The sequence below is a fragment of the Mustela nigripes genome, chromosome 12, assembly GCF_022355385.1.
Source record: "Mustela nigripes isolate SB6536 chromosome 12, MUSNIG.SB6536, whole genome shotgun sequence".
NCBI lineage: Eukaryota > Metazoa > Chordata > Mammalia > Carnivora > Mustelidae > Mustela > Mustela nigripes.
The window spans coordinates 148,123,514-148,139,779 of NC_081568.1; the positions used below are offsets into that span (position 1 = coordinate 148,123,514).

The 16,266-nt window shown below is 37.2% G+C and overlaps 1 protein-coding gene across 3 annotated transcripts in view; it reads left to right on the forward strand.

Moving 5' to 3' along the window:
• Positions 1-11,411, forward strand: part of CNOT6 (CCR4-NOT transcription complex subunit 6) — a 75,064-nt gene extending 63,653 nt beyond the window's left edge. For all 3 annotated transcript variants that reach the window (XM_059416202.1, XM_059416203.1, XM_059416201.1), the window contains exons 7-12: positions 417-574; positions 1,245-1,399; positions 1,997-2,151; positions 3,071-3,301; positions 5,201-5,403; positions 7,367-11,411. In XM_059416202.1, the coding sequence (XP_059272185.1) occupies positions 417-574; positions 1,245-1,399; positions 1,997-2,151; positions 3,071-3,301; positions 5,201-5,403; positions 7,367-7,579 (1,115 nt within the window). In that variant the 3' untranslated portion in view covers positions 7,580-11,411. The remainder of the gene's footprint in view (positions 1-416; positions 575-1,244; positions 1,400-1,996; positions 2,152-3,070; positions 3,302-5,200; positions 5,404-7,366) is intronic.
• Positions 11,412-16,266: the final 4,855 nt, after the last annotated feature.

A 16,266-nucleotide genomic window follows, 5' to 3' on the forward strand; every position in this document is an offset into this window, starting at 1 on the left:
CTCTTTCCTTTCATATGAATTGATTGTTGCTCTGTAGAAGAAACTTACCCATGCCTATTAAGAAAACTGTCAATTTTCCACATTCTGCATTAGCACTTAGCAGAGTGATGGAGGGAGTACAGATGCGATGAACCCTGATCTTAGAGACAGAGAGGCTCAAGACCTTAGTCTTTTAGCCTCAAACCTTCTGTGGGTATCTCTATAGCAGATAACACATCGTATTATAATTTGTTCAGCTATCTCTCCTTCCTTATTCAACTTTATTTATATCCGTTATGTCTGGCATATAGTAGCTTTTCAGTGGATATATATTGAGTGAATAAAGTCAAACTTAGCATCTAAGTGAAAACGATTGAAATTAATTGTGTTTTTTTTTCTGCCACGTGTGTGAATAAGTAAAGTTATCTTTCCTACAGCCTTGTTTTCTGTCATGTGCTATAATGTTCTTTGTGATAAATATGCGACCCGGCAGTTATACGGCTACTGTCCATCTTGGGCACTAAATTGGGACTACAGGAAAAAGGCCATTATTCAAGAAATTTTGAGCTGCAATGCTGATATCATAAGTCTTCAGGTAAGTCATTTACACAAGAATTCGTATAAATTGCCTAGATGCCCCAATGTTGATAAGCAAGGGACAAATTGGGAACACATTACCCTGACACATTTGAAGTTCTGGCTCAGCAATTCTTAAAATAATTGGCTCTGTTTTTAGCGAATCCTGGGAGTGTTCACTACCTGCTTTGTTTTGCACCATTGTACTGCCAAGTGAAGCAAATGGGTTAATTTGGGTTTTCATCTTTCCCTCTCAAATGCCCTCACACTGTTTTTAATTGGGTGGCAGAGTTACTGAAATTGCGGCATTGTCAAGGTATAGTTTTGCTTTGCTGTCAGCAGTAATAGAATAATTAGGGGATAGTGGCAAGTGCATCGAACCTGATGCTCAGTAACTTTGAGGTCTCAGTCCTGCTCATAATAATTTACACAACCTTGGGCAGGTCACTGTTCTGCAGTTAGAATCTGCAATGTTCTTCCTCTCTCTCTGATTCTTACTCCCCATCAATTCTAAAATACAAGAAAATACACACACATCGACGTGTATGTATATCGAAGAGACGTTGCATTCCTTATTCTGCAAATTAGTCCTTTGAAATTATTTCAGCCCCTCAAACTGTACATGTAAAGTTAATGCATAGGACTCATTTTTGTCTTATGAAATAACTTTGCCATTTGCAATTTTTCAGGAGGTTGAAACAGAACAGTATTACAGTTTTTTTCTGGTAGAACTGAAAGAACGTGGCTATAATGGATTCTTTAGTCCTAAATCTAGAGCTAGAACAATGTCAGAACAAGAAAGAAAACATGTCGATGGCTGTGCAATATTCTTCAAGACAGAAAAGTAAGTCATCTTATGTTCAAAACAAAATTTCTCAGTATTTGCAGGTAGTCAGGGGTGTGGAAATTAGTTGGCAGACCGGAGAGTGAAGCATTGTATTATTACTCAGTAAAACAACACTGTTGATTTAAAGGGTTTGGTTTGGTTTTGAAGCATCAGAAGTGATCTTGTTTTGGAGACTCGTTGAAAGTGCTGCTGTTTCTTCAGGTGTTCACTAGGGTTTAACTCCAATTGTTAATTGAAACACCTCGTAATTAACATTCCCTCTAGGATGGTAGAGGGATTCTTTTCTTTGGAAAAGAATTATTTTAAAATTACAAGATGGAATATTCCAATATGAAACTTAAGCAGAAGATGACTACATTATCTTAAGTTGTAAAAGTATTTCAGGATATTATCTGTATCAGTAACAGACTGAGAACAACTTGAAATGGATGTGGGAAGCTTGGTGTGAAGTGTGGAGGATTTTCTATAATGTGATTTACATGCCTTCATATTTGTTAAGGAAGTTTGGGAAAACCGCATTTCCCACAAAGTTAATACCTTGGTATTCCCAATTCTATATGTGTGTGTGTGTGTGTGTTTTTGTTTGTGTTTTAGATTTACTTTGGTTCAGAAACACACTGTTGAATTTAATCAGCTAGCAATGGCAAATTCGGAAGGGTCTGAAGCTATGCTGAACAGAGTCATGACAAAAGATAACATTGGAGTTGCAGTACTGCTAGAACTTCGAAAGGAATTGATGGAAATGTCATGTGAGTGACCTTTTCACTTCCTGTAAAATTGACCTCCAAAATTTAACAGAAAGCAGAACATTTGTTATGTATTAATAGTCTTGTCTAACACCTGAAGAAACTCAGTGAGAATTTAAGTCATTTCTAAAATGCCGTTTCCCTTTTTCTCCACCACAAAGCTTAAGATGAGAAAGCAGAGCCCAGAAAAGTATTTCAAACTTTGGAAGGCATAAAGCCAAAGGAAAAACATGGTGGTTTTTTTTTTTCTCCCAATAATTTTTTACATAAAAGAAATGTTGAAGTGAATATTAGTTAAAATAACTGCTCAGAGAGAACTCCATCCCCTCCTATAATTTCTTGGCAGCAAGGATACTCTGTAAGCTAACTTGTATTCCTGCCCTACTTGTAATCATTATTTTAAATGTTTTGAGTTTTGGATAAATGGACCATTTATTTCAAATGGAAAGTACATTTAGGGCGACCATCATGCTGAGAACTGAAACTTGTGTCACTCGAGGAACAGTTGGGACTGGAGATGTTTAACCTGAAGGAGAGAAAATAGAGATGAAACTTAGCACCTATATTAAGTGTAAGAAAAAGGGTGTAGATTTAACTTTATGAGATTCAGTTTAGGACATCAATGAAGCCAGCAGTTTCAAGGAGACAACTGTTTAAAAGTAAAGCTGTCCCAAATAGAATGGACCATGTGTGTTCACGTAGTGCATGCCTTCCGTCAGACTGTTTAAGCAGAGCTCAGAGGACTGTTGCTCAGGTTTGTGTATGGTATATTAGTCCTCAGGGGCGTGGTGGTTAGGGAGAGTTTAGGATCCTTTTTTGTTCCTGAGACTGAGATACACTACTTGCTTTCAGATCCTGTGAGAATATATGGGCTGATGGGCGGGTTTTGTCTGTCTCTTTGTTTTCTTTTTACCTACTATAGCTGGAAAGCCACATCTTGGAGCAGAAAAACAACTTATTCTTGTGGCTAATGCTCATATGCATTGGGACCCTGAATACTCTGATGTGAAGTTGGTTCAAACTATGATGTTCCTCTCAGAAGTGAAGAACATTATTGATAAAGCCTCACGAAACCTCCAGTCCAGTGTATTGGGAGAATTTGGAACTATTCCACTGGTGTTATGTGCAGATCTTAATTCTTTGCCAGATTCTGGTAAGAAAAGATATTTTATATAGAATGCTCTTTTTTTTTTGGACTTAAAATGTTGTCGTAATATATTGTTTTTGGTAATTCCAAATTTAGTCAAAACGAAAATTCAGCTTATAGCAGCAGCTATGAATCAGGTTTAACATTTTTTGTGTGTGTAGCAGGGAGACTGTTTTGGAAACGAAATGATGTTATGAAAACCTAAGGGGGGGAAATTAATCATCTTTGATAAACATGTAGTTGATAACTTGAAATAACTTGTTAAAGAACATATGATTATATTTCATTATCCCCAAGTCACGTATAATCCAGACTCTGAGAAGGTTATTAAGATAGCTTCTCTGGGATTCCAGCATGTAGTAACAGGATGTGATGTAAATGGTTCTGTACAGGATCTTAATATTGGTGGGCCTGGGGCGCCTGGGTGGCTCAGTTGGTTGAGCGACTGCCTTTGGCTCAGGTCATGATCCAGGACTTCCAGGATTGAGTCCTGCATCGGGCTCCCAGCTCCTTGGGGTGCTGACCTTCTCTCTATGCTCTCTCTCACTCATTCTCTCTCAAATAAATAAAAAATCTTAAAAAAAATAATTAAAAAAAAATATTGCTGGGCCTGATGCCGCTACACCTTAGGTGGAAATTGAGATCCTTTGTTTACACAGATCATGCTAGCACTGTGAACAAAGAAAGAACTGGGATCTTGATTTTTATTACAATGTAGAAGAATACAGAAAGGCTTATTCTTGAGTACTTTCCCATTGGATAGTACAGTGACCAAAACCATAGTTCTTGTATTATCAGATTAAGTATTCCCTTTTTGTGTTTCAACTCCTCATTTATATTTTGTCATTTGCACAAAGTACTTTTCCAAGCCCTTGCACATGTGCCCGAGCATGGAAGTACAGTCACATTTGGAGTGGTTCAGTTCACTAGCAGTTCATTGCCATTATGATGGATGAGAGCCAGGGGGAAGATAAAAACTGTTAAAATTTGTTTTCAGGGCAGGTAAAGATATCTGAGATCCATAATTCTTCAGGCCATCTCAGCCAGCTCTCTCGGGTTCACTGCTGCTGAAGCAGGGGGGATGTTCTCTGGCAGTTTCTCTGCATGTGTTCTGCCTTCTGTTTAACTACAGAGTATCTGAGGGGCAAAGACAGACTCTAGTCAAATAATACATACTAAGCCTCATTTCATTGTTAAAAAAAAATAGTATTTAACACATGGGAAAATGTCCAACTTTGCTAACTAATTAAATGAAAAGTAAAATAACTATTTTCAGAGCCCACTAGCTGGTGACATTCTCTTCCATAGTTGGCAGTATGTATAATGGCACATTTAATCCTAATCTTGGCATTTTACACCGAGTAAATAACTCAACATAGGCAGAAACTTAGATACCAAGATTTTAATTAGGGAGTTAATTTCTTTTTAAAAAGTAAAAACAAGGGGCACCTGCGTGGCTCAGTGGGTTAATTGTCTGCCTTGGGCTCAGGTCATGATCCCAGGGTCCTGGGATTGAGCCCCCTGTCGGGCTCCCTGCTCAGTAGAGATCCTGCTTCTCTCTCTGCCCTCCTCCCTCCCCTGCTTGCTCTCCCTCTAGTAAATTAAATAAACTCTTTTAAAAAGTAAAAACAAGCTGAATTTAAAAAGAAAATAAAGAACTAGTTCAACAAATATGAAAGACCAGCACAGCAAAATATAAAATATTTAGTACACTAGGATCAAAACCATGTAAAAATGGACTTAAGATAAGTTCTGGGCAATGTAAAAAAACCCAAAACAAAACAATAACAAACATTTTAGAAAGGGGCAGTGTGTGGTTTAAAGTATTTACTATTACATATTTTCAGTTTTGTACACTGCATATTATACTTGACAGTGAACAAAGTACCTGTATTTTTGTTATAGGTGTTGTAGAATATTTAAGCACCGGTGGAGTAGAAACAAATCATAAAGACTTTAAGGAACTGAGATACAATGAAAGTCTTACAAATTTCAGCTGTAATGGGAAAAATGGGACAACCAATGGAAGGATCACGCATGGTTTCAAGTTGAAGAGTGCCTATGAGAGTGGCCTGATGCCTTATACAAATTACACGTTCGATTTCAAGGTGACTTTTGAGATTGAGAAACTTTTTAAACCTCCATTTTTTGGGAGAGTCTTGTAACTTTATTATGTCTTTGAAATGTGGATGTGTGTTGAGACCTAAAGTAAGCCATCTTGAATTCAATGGCAGCAGTATTCTCTTATTACTCTTCTGTGATTGGTGTCCCGTTCCTACTTGATAGTTACCCCTTAGAGCCATTTCCAGGGTAAGAAATTGGATGAAATAATGATCGTAAATCCTGAGTTTAACTGTCATGGTTTGGGGGCAGTTAACGTTTCTTATATGCTCATTGCTAACTAAGCTGTTCGGAAAGTACCATCATATCTAATTTGGTGTCCATTGGAGTGACGTATTTCATCTTTCATATTTTAATTTAACTGAAACTGTACTCCCTGAATGTCAAAATGTGGTTTATATTAGCCATTTAAAAATATATCTTCTATTTATATGCCCTCAGACACAGTTAACGGCTTACAATATGGAGTCTTGCCGTAGTGCTTCTCCTCTTTTTTAATGCCAGTGGTTGTTTTGGACTGCATTCATCTGTTCTTTTAACCATCTTTTGCATTTCTGCTCTTGATTCTTAGTTTCTAAACTCCTGGAAAAAGAATCATTCAGGTTAGGTAGTATGTTAAAATGTTAAATACTAGTGCTAACTGGGTCTTAATTTCAGAGGGGAGGGCTGTTAGACTTCTTTGAGAAACTTGAAAAGGTTGAAGTTTTTTAAATTTGACTTTGGAGGAGGCACAGTGCTGTAGATAATGATTTAACCCTGGGAACAGATGAGTATGTGGAGATGGAGAGAGGCTGGAGCAGACTCTGGGCAAAAGGAACATGTAAGTGACAGAAGAGGGGCCAGAGAGAGGAGGTAAACTGGGACAGTGTAGGAGCCCAACTGCCAAGGCAGGAAGGCCTTTCTGGGGAAGAGAAGCATGCCTTCAGCTTCCAGAAGCTGTGGGTAAGAGATGCTTCACTGGAGAGCTAGGCACAGAGACAAGAATGTGGAGAGGCAAGGAGATAGTAAAAAGCAGCATTGAGATTCTTACTTGAAGCAGATTGATTGAAGAGGAGGTGAGGGTGTTGACAAAAAGGTGGGAGAGATTAGGGATTTTTTTTTTCTTTCTGTTCCTGTTGCTGATACAGAGACAAGAGGAAGACACTTGAATGTGCTTAAATATCCTTGACTGAAAACATGTGGAGGAGAAGCTGAGTTACAGGGAGGAGAGGGGCAAACCAAAGTGCTTACCTGGGTGCCCAGTGCTGGGCCCCTGTGCTGCTGCAGGTGTGCAGGGCAGAGGTGTCCCGGCCTTGGTGGAGCTCGCAGTCTGGTGGGAGAGTCCCGTCTCCAGCACCCAAGTGAGTGTGTAGTAGTTACACCTGGAGTGTGTATGAACAAGAGAAGAGACTTGGAGGTGGTAGCAGGTAGCAGGTGGGTGAGGGCAAGATTTGGGAAGGACTTGCAGAGATGATTGAACTCAACGTAAAGATTGAGAAGAAATGAGCCAAATGACAAATAGAAGAAAGTATTCCAGGCCGAGGGTACAACATGTGTGGAGTCCCTGGGGCAGGAAGGAGTTTGACACCTACAAGGAATGTTCTTCTTCCCTCCCAGTATACCCTTCCCACCACCACCAAAAAGGGCTAGTATGGTGTAGTAGAGTAACAGGATGAAAAAATAATACAAATCAAGTTAGGAAAGAGAAGCTGAGGCCATACTAGGAAGGTTCTTGTAGGTCTCATTCAAGATTATGAAAAGGTCCAGAAAAGAGGAAGAATGAATGATTATCATCCTAAACTGTCTTCATTCTGCTGCTATATTTGACATCTGGGATCATTTGGTTTATGTAGTACTGTCTCTTCCCCCATGCTTGTCCCTTTCTTTGTCCACCACATGCAACGGTAACGGTATGTCTTGAGGGCTCTCCACTTCCATGAGGCCTCATCTCTTTTACCTTCTGTTTTTCAGGGTATAATTGACTACATCTTCTATTCGAAACCTCAGCTGAACACTTTAGGCATCCTGGGACCTCTGGACCACCATTGGCTTGTTGAGAATAATATCAGCGGCTGCCCACACCCACTCATCCCCTCCGACCACTTCTCACTTTTTGCACAACTGGAGCTCTTACTGCCTTTCCTGCCCCAGGTGAACGGCATTCACCTTCCTGGCAGGAGGTAGTCCAGAACCTTCAGAGGACGACCTCAGTTTCACTTGTAAACTCATTAAAATCTGAATATAGGGGAGTGAGGTATGGCCACCAGGGTTTGGTTTTTGTTTAGTTTTTTTTTTTTCCTTTTCCTTGATGATTTGAGTTTTCAATCTTGATTATTTGATAAGGATATAGTATGAAAGCCAGGTGCTAGCAACAGACAAATTCTGAGCCCAATATGCTTTATATACTGTTAGACAGGGATTGGTGTGTTTACACCTATCTTTAATTTGTTACAAGTGATTTTTCCTGTTTCTTCTGTCCGATATGATATTTTCATGCCTTGAAATAGGAAAATGTTTGAACAGCATATCTCTTTGCACAGACATCTGTAGCACTACTTTTTTGAGGCCAGTAATAACATCCAGAGACCATTCTTCCATCCTTTACTCCCTCCCTTTTCAGACTTGTTTGTAAAATAGAGACTTTGAATTTAGCCTTTATGATTGTATATGATCCACAGAAGACCTGATTTATGAAATTTTGTACTAAAAAGAAAATCAGATTTGGAAATGATTGTATTGTAAACTAAGGCTAAGTTTTTTTACTGTTTCATGTGTTATAAAAGGCCAGCTTGTAAAAGAAGTTGCAACAGACTTTCTCTGCTGATGATTTGCACTGTTAGGGTTTTGTTGGCCCTTTTGTACTACTTTATTTTTAAACTGAGAACATTGCTCTTTAAATCTAAATCTGCTTAAAGCTTTGGACATTTTCTCAGACCAGAGGCAACTTATCCATGAATTCCTGGGTTTTTACAAAAGCTATCTTCCAGGACAGATAAGCTGAGCAGTGAATGATCTGTAGGCATTTATGGACTGAATGTAATGGTCGATATATGTACATTCTGATATTTTTAAATCTTTAACTTTTTTAAGTTACAAACGTACAGCTGCTTGAATGCAGCTTCTTAACTCCTTTTTGAGACACTTCCTGTCCTATCTCCACTGTGCCTGCCTAAATTTGTTCTCACCAAGCACTGCCTGTGCATGCAGAGAAAATCTGTGCATCCTCTTTTCTATTTTTTAAATACTGTTTAACATTTGTGAGAATTTTATGAAAACGCTTTTGTATAAGCTGTGGCTTTTTTTCCCATTGTGAAGCATTGAATAGCACATTTTGGAACATGTTCATAGGGTGGGTCCCGGGGTCTTTGCTCACCAGACCCAAGCACTGCTTCTTGGTGTCATTGCACAGTGCCGTCCGTCACCCGGAATACTGCTATCATGTGAATTCTTTCTGGTTTCCGTGTATTCCTTTCTCTCCGTGTTTTTTTTTTTTAAATCATTCCCTTTTTTTTTTTTCTTAAATAATTTTCCATTTATGACGCAGTGTAAATGAGATACATTTTCAAAACAGGTCCCTAAGACAATTCTTCAGATAATTTAGAGAGTGACTAAGTCATTTTAATAGGTCAACTGAGATAAAAGTTCTGTTGTACCCTGTATTTTCCCATAGTGTCGGTAGTTAATGCCAGGCAAAGGTAACTTGTGTGTATTCTGTTCTCATTCATTCTCTCAAAAATCAAATGAATTCAGAGGGAACTTGGTCTAACTGCTTTTGTTTCAACTGCAGGCAGGGGAGCAAAAGGACAACATGTGAGCAGTAAGGAAAAAATGTTGAAATGTTATTAACAATTTTTATACAGAAGATGAGTCATTGTGAATAATGACTTAAAATTTTATGAAAAATATTCAGCACTTAAATGTGCTTATTCTGTTTTTAAGAAAAAATAAAATTACATACGTTTAAATAAATGATTTTTTTTTTCTTTTTTTAAAGAATTTTCCCAAAGGTTTTGATCTTGAATCTTTGTCTGGGACCTGGTTTTTCCTTTGAGGATTTTTTAAGATTTTGTTGTGATTGCTTTTTATTTTTTGCTTTTTGTTTTAAGTTGTGCTGACACCAAACATGTCCAGTTTATAATCAGTACATTGGAAAGCTGGTATTATCGATATAGAACCAATGCATAACTTTTTATGGGGTTTTTGTTTTATTATTTTTTTTTTGTAAAGTGTGAATAAAAGGTGTGTTTACTCATTTTTCCTAAACACTGTGTTGGTAATGTGCATCATGACAATTTCCAGCGAAGGTGAGCTGGAGCTGGTTGGACTGATGAGGCAAGGAGACCGCTTTTCCTATGATCTGCATTATGTGATAACAGGTCCAGAGAGCTTTATGGAGGGGGAGGGGAGAAGCACTTACTCGTTTGTATTTGTTAATGGAGGATGTATTCTTTTCATAGATGCTGGAACTAGAGTGCACTTGTTAGATGCTAAAGGTTTGAGCTTTACACAAAATGTTTTCATCTGTATTTGTTATCGTCTGCAATATATTTGAATTTGGGGGCAGCGTAGTAAGATATAAAGGCCTGTTATGTCTTGAAATTATTTGTTCTTGCCTCTTCTGGGCATACTGCATTCTGTGGGTCAGTTTGAACAGCTTCTCCATCTTATTTAGATAGTGATAAATTGAGCCAAGAGTGTAGAATGACAACTGTAACCTTCAAAAGAGGAAGAAATATTTGGGGTCTGTAGGGAATAACAGTCACACCAAAATAGACTGATACTTTTGTTAAGCAAGGTTTTGTGTTCTAAATATTTTCTGTGTCCTGGATAATTTCCAATAATCGTACTCTTTGAAATGCAATAAAAACTAGTATGTTTTCTCAGTATAGATTTTTTTTTTCAAAATTCTGTAACAGATATATTTAATGTGGTGTTGCCATAATGTAATTTCAGTGTTTTTGCTGGGTAAATCCATTTTATGAATGTTTTACAGAAAATCTGGGGTGTGTTTTCTGTTTTTCAGAAATTTGGAGGCACACAATACCTTGTAAATCCCTTGAAGTACATTTTACTGTATTATTGGTAATTATTTATGCGTTGAGAATTTAAATAATGTTCATCAAAATTAATTTATGGCATAATTTAAACTAAAGTTTAGAAATAAATTGTTGATTACAACTTTAATAATCCTAGAAGACAGGCAAGGAACATCTCCAAGAAATGTGATTTTATTCTTGATTTGGTGATGGCCAAGAAAACTTATTTTGAGTTAGCACTTTGAAACCTAAGGACATTATTAAATTGGGTGGGATGCACTTCTAAATGTTAAAGTTAACATTTCAAAGCTCTTCTAAGATTCAGGTTTTCGGTAATAAATTCCAGTTATAGTATTCCATTTTTCTTACTATTTAAATTCATGGAATTAGTTTCATAGTGACGTAAGGTTTTGGGGTCATGTCATGCCATATATAAGACAAAAGCCAACCTAGGCAAAATAGTTACAGCAGTTTGTTCTTTTAATGAACCAGTCAGAATATTCAGTACAAATGCTGCAGATAATTCAAAGAACACCTTTAGCAAGTGTTTCTCCCCTACTCGTAAACAGTATTTTAGGATGTTCACTTTGCTCTTCTTTTTGGTTACATAAGATTTAATAACCGGTATGTTGAAGTAGTGTCTAAAATAGAGTATCTAGTCTTTGTTCACAGTACATTATATTGTGTAATGCACTGGACTAATTTTTGTTTACCATTCATGTAACAAAACTCAGCACATTATCTGCACTAAGCTCAAAGAATGTCGCATTTGCCTAGGCAGCTCTTTGATAAGGGTGATGGGAAACCGAATATGTACCTATGGACTGGTGGTAACAAGGGCTTTTACTGTTCTTTTCAGTGGAACCTTCTTGGTCAAATTGTAACTAGCTAGTATTATATTTATATACAGGGTCTCTTTTCTTTACTGATGTATTTTCCTACTCATAGCCAACCAATAAATTCAATATCTGTTTCAAATATTTTAAAAGTGTAATTTGTATAGCCGTGGTACTGAGGTTTGAGAAAAATAAATATTAGCAGACCACATAGTTAAAATTATGAGTCATCTGGGACAGGATTGTAACTCACCCTTTGGAAAGGGGAAGGGGTGAATGGGGGACAAGGGCCATGATATGGGGAGATGGTACATTGGCTGTGTTGTTCTGTATGACACGTCTTTGCCAAAGTTCATTTTTATATCTAGGCAACTGATGGTCCATTTGCACTTAGGAATTTTGTCGTTGTTAACATATACCTCGTTTAAAATAAGAAATGGGCTCATGTGTCCTCCGTCTTTTGGAAGGAGTTTGACATATTTTAAATAAATGCTTTTAAATATGGTGACAAACCCTGTGTTGGTGGGGTTATACTAATTGATTCTATGTTTTACTTTTCACATGTGTATTTTACTGTATATATATATAAACTTTAAAAATGTGACTCTTCAGAAAAAGTCCGTTTGTTTTTTAGAAACTACTTTTTATAACAAACGTGAATTTTTAATGTAGATGCTTAAAAAAATCATAAAATCAGATGAATGTTTGCCAAGATGTACACTTTTTAAAGTAGGCATTTTCTACCTAATGTTTAATATATAACTTTACCTCTGTAACAGAAGTCTTGTTCCTCCTTATATTGTTGAAAAGTAAGTGTATGAAAAGTAAATGAGGTATTATGTCCATGTTACTTTATAAATTCTGGTTTATGTTCTTGAGAGGAAGCAAGTACCTAAGGGAACACAAAAGGAAAATATATTTAGAATAAAGTTTTCCTGTTCTATGTAATGTTATATATACCTAGAATTCCCATTTTGGAGTATTATTTAGGTATTCAAATTTAAATTGGTTTTAAATTTCATAAGTACTTTGAAGACAATTGTAATAAAACAGATCATATGTTAGAAGAATCTTACAGAAAAAGATAGTGTTTACTAGAATCTTACGAGAGTTTGAGAAATATCTAAGTTTAATTTCCTCCAAATAGTGAAACATAAAATGTTCTAAGTAGATTGCTCCCCAGGTGATTCTGGCCAACCAGTCTATAGGAATTGGCAAAACAAGGTGGCTTGTGAACCAGTTTCTGTAGTTTCTTTAGCTACATGAAGATTTTTAATCCGTTAAGTAAGGAGATGGCAGTTTTTAAAGTCGGCAAACTTTGAATCACTCCAATGCATTAAAAAGCTGTTAAATTATTTTGGCCCTGTCATAAGAAATTCTGCTCACTACGCCAATGTGCCCAGAGGTGAGTGGGCATGGGAGTTCTTCCTGCCAGTGTCGCCACCTTTCCTAGCACAGTGAGTAAGCTACAGGCCCCAAGGAGCCCGTCAGCACAACGCTGTCTTTGTTAATGCCTCATCCACTAGCCCTACAGCCCGGTGAGTGGAGTATTGCCCTTCCGCGGCACACCCACTCGTACTGTTCCCCAACTTCATGTAGTTCTTAACAAACCCAGTCTGTCAAGGATGCTGAAGAGGAATGACCATGTGACTAAAGTTGGGTGGAAGACGTCTACAGGATGCAGGGCTTGGTTCCCGTGTAATAGTCACGCTGGTGCAGGTGGCTGGTTCTCATCAGTGACATAGGTGTGAGAGGCATGTGCTTGACACTGGGAGCTTTGTGAGTTACCAGAACGTTTTTCCCCTTGTCCTTGGCACGATGCTTGCTCATGGTAACTTTGATCAGACGCGATGGTGGGGGCGCTTTGTGTAGTTGGTCCATTTTGGTGATCAGAGTTGTTCTTAGTGTACTTTTCTTGGTCACCATACTGATCCATACTCATTTGCAATTTCTTCTTGTCAGACGCTGCGCCAAGATTGGAAATAGAGACCTCCAGTGCTGGTCTCTGACTTAAAGTTGCTCCTCACTCATTATAATCTGATGTAACACGTGCTAAAGGTATTCTTGGTATGGAGGGCGCAAATCTGCATGAGCCTGTAAAGTTTTCCAGAGGTGACCTTAGAACTAGTCCTTAGAACTTAGAAGGACTAAGAACTTGTTTCCCAGATGAATCATAGTAAATTACTCATCCCAGATGAATATAGTAGCCCTTTGTGAAATCGTGCGTAGTTCTGAATTTTGAGCACGAGGTGGGTCTTTCAGTGGGAAGCACACAAGTGGGGTGGCTGGAACACAGTGGATGCCTTTGGAACCTTGAGCCACATGCTGAAATTTGAACTTAAAACTGCAGGTGGTGGTGAAGAGCCAGATTCGAGTTTTAAATAGGAGCGGTATGACTAGGTTTATGTTTTAGAAAAGTTGCTATGGCAGTGTTCTGGAGGGTGGGTTAGAACAGGAAAACTAGTTTACTGGCTTCTGGCATGGTCCCGTTGACAGGATAAGCTGAGGATGGCTTGCAGGGAAATCAGTGGGAAAAGGAAGGAGAATTTGAAATGTTCAGGGAACAGAATCAGTAAGAACCTCAATTGGTCCCTCATCACTTGTGGGTGAAAAGACATGTAAGTGAGTTTTGTTCAGTCCCTCATTACTTTCATTAGGCAAACCCTGTCTCCCTGCCCCTTCAGGTGTTTGCTGGCAGACCCTCCTTTCTCCTTTACTGACCTCACAGAAACATTTAGGCAAAGAATTTTGTTTCTCAAACTACACTTTACTTCATTTTGCATTATTTTTCATTCGGAGTTTAGTCTGCAAAAGAGATCCAGTGTGCCCCCAACTGAAGAGTTCAGTAACTAATGGGTATTAGAAGACACTTCAGTAGAGCAAATGAAAGGAAACCATGAATTCTAAATTGACTTTCCTGTCATGCAGAGGATTAGACCTGTGTTCAATCTGGCAGACTCTGCCACGTGTGCCTTTTGAGTCCTTGAAATACGGCCAGTGGGATTGGAACTGTAAGATACTTTTCAGTTTCACTGAAATTTTATTGTTGTGATAGGACCAAATTTCCCTTTATCTGACACATTGTGTAAGATGTGAAACCGGTGTATTGCTTGTGTTACACATAGACACATCACCAGTTGATGTCAAGAACTGATGCCATCCTAACAATATTTTACTAACTGAAGTAACTTTAGAATATGTATGAGTACTTCCTGCCAGCAGCATGAGTTACTGTGCCTATGGAAATCACTAGTGATTAAGATGCCTTTTTTTGTTTTAATATAAAATTATTTCTCTGGTTTAAAAAATAAGTGTGGACAAATTATTAAACTTAAAACCAATGCTGATGCAGAACTGAGCTAGTCCCACAACTGGAACAATGAAGACTAGAAGGGATATCATGAATTTCATGGTGAACAATAATGGCAATTTGTTGCACCAGAGGAAAAGGAAAACCAGTGTAAAAAAATTTAAAGGTAGTAAAGTGGGCAACAGTAGGGTACATTTTCTTGAAATGCTTAATTGAATTTAATGTTTCCTGCTAACAGTAAAAAAGAATAATAGATAAAATTAATTACTTGAATGAAGAATTGGAAGGCCAGCAGATTTTTTAAAAAACTCTTTTATAACAGGATATGAGCTTGTAGATTTGACCAGCTATAAAAAGGGCTTGTATTCTTCCACAGGAAAAAACATTTAAGTGGAGATACGGTATGAAAAATTTATTTACATTATGGAAATTTTGTTAGAAAATGAAGACACAAAATATTTTACAAGAATGAAGTATTTTCAGTTTACCTAGAGACTAAGACCTAGTTACCTAGTTACCTAGAGACTATAAGACCTTCCTAATACTCTTAAAGATTGTTTAAAGTTTAAACATTGAAGTACTTACTAGCTTTACATGAGTTGTATGATACAAAATACACCAACAGTAAATACTTAGTGTATGCATTTTCTTAAAGAACTCTCAAATTTACAAAGAAATGTGAACTCTTGGCCTCCACTCAGACTTAAAACATAGATATTTTTGTGTTTTTTACATCCATCAAAGAATTTCTTCCAGGTATGAAGAAAGATAATTTCTGTTACAGATAGTGCTGTAACTGTGTTAGGTCAGAAATCTGGATTTGTTGGAATTTTAGTGATTTCCTTTATTATTTTGTTATACCTTATGCTTATTGAAGGTAGTTGCACTTAATTTCCTGAAACAGACTGAAAAATGTCATAGTAGTTAAAATTAAGTAAATAAAATGTCAAATCAAGTTTGTGAAGACTATTCAGAGGGATAGAAGGCTAAAACTCAATGATCCTGTCTTCTAATGCTCATTGGTTAAATTATGAAAGGAACTTTAACAATGGTTTACTGTTCATTTAATACCAGTTTAAGATTATCTTGCAACAAAAGAAATGCTTGCTATAAATAGTCAGTAATCAAAAGCAAACCATGTCTCTATGATACACATTTTCTTACAAGTATTGGTCTGCATATGAGTGAACCAAAATTGAAGCTCCAAGGAGAGGAAAGACGATTTGTGACTTTCACAGGCAGGTACAAGAATTTATGTTGAACCTCATGATACAAACCAAGAATGCCGATTTTTGTATATATTCTAACAAATCTTAACTGTCATCACATTTTGTAAATTGGCTGCTAAAACCAGAAGAAAAATTTGAGGGACACTTTGTTGATACCTTGGTTTAAGTTTAGAGTTGTTTTTCAAATTATGCAAATTTGAATCTGATGTTATTCTAGAGCGGACGTAAGAATTAATGAGAACTGGAATGAAAATGTTCTTAACTTGGAGAGAAGTTGATAAGCTTTTGCTACAAAGTTAAATAGATTATAAAAGAATAAACCAGTTTTGTTGATGTGGCTTCAAAAAAGTTTTTAATGACTTTTGATGATTCACTTGTCGGAATGTGTTAATTTGGGATAATTTGGATATATGAATCTACTTTCTCAGTTTTACGTAATTGTTAAAATAATTAAAATGTT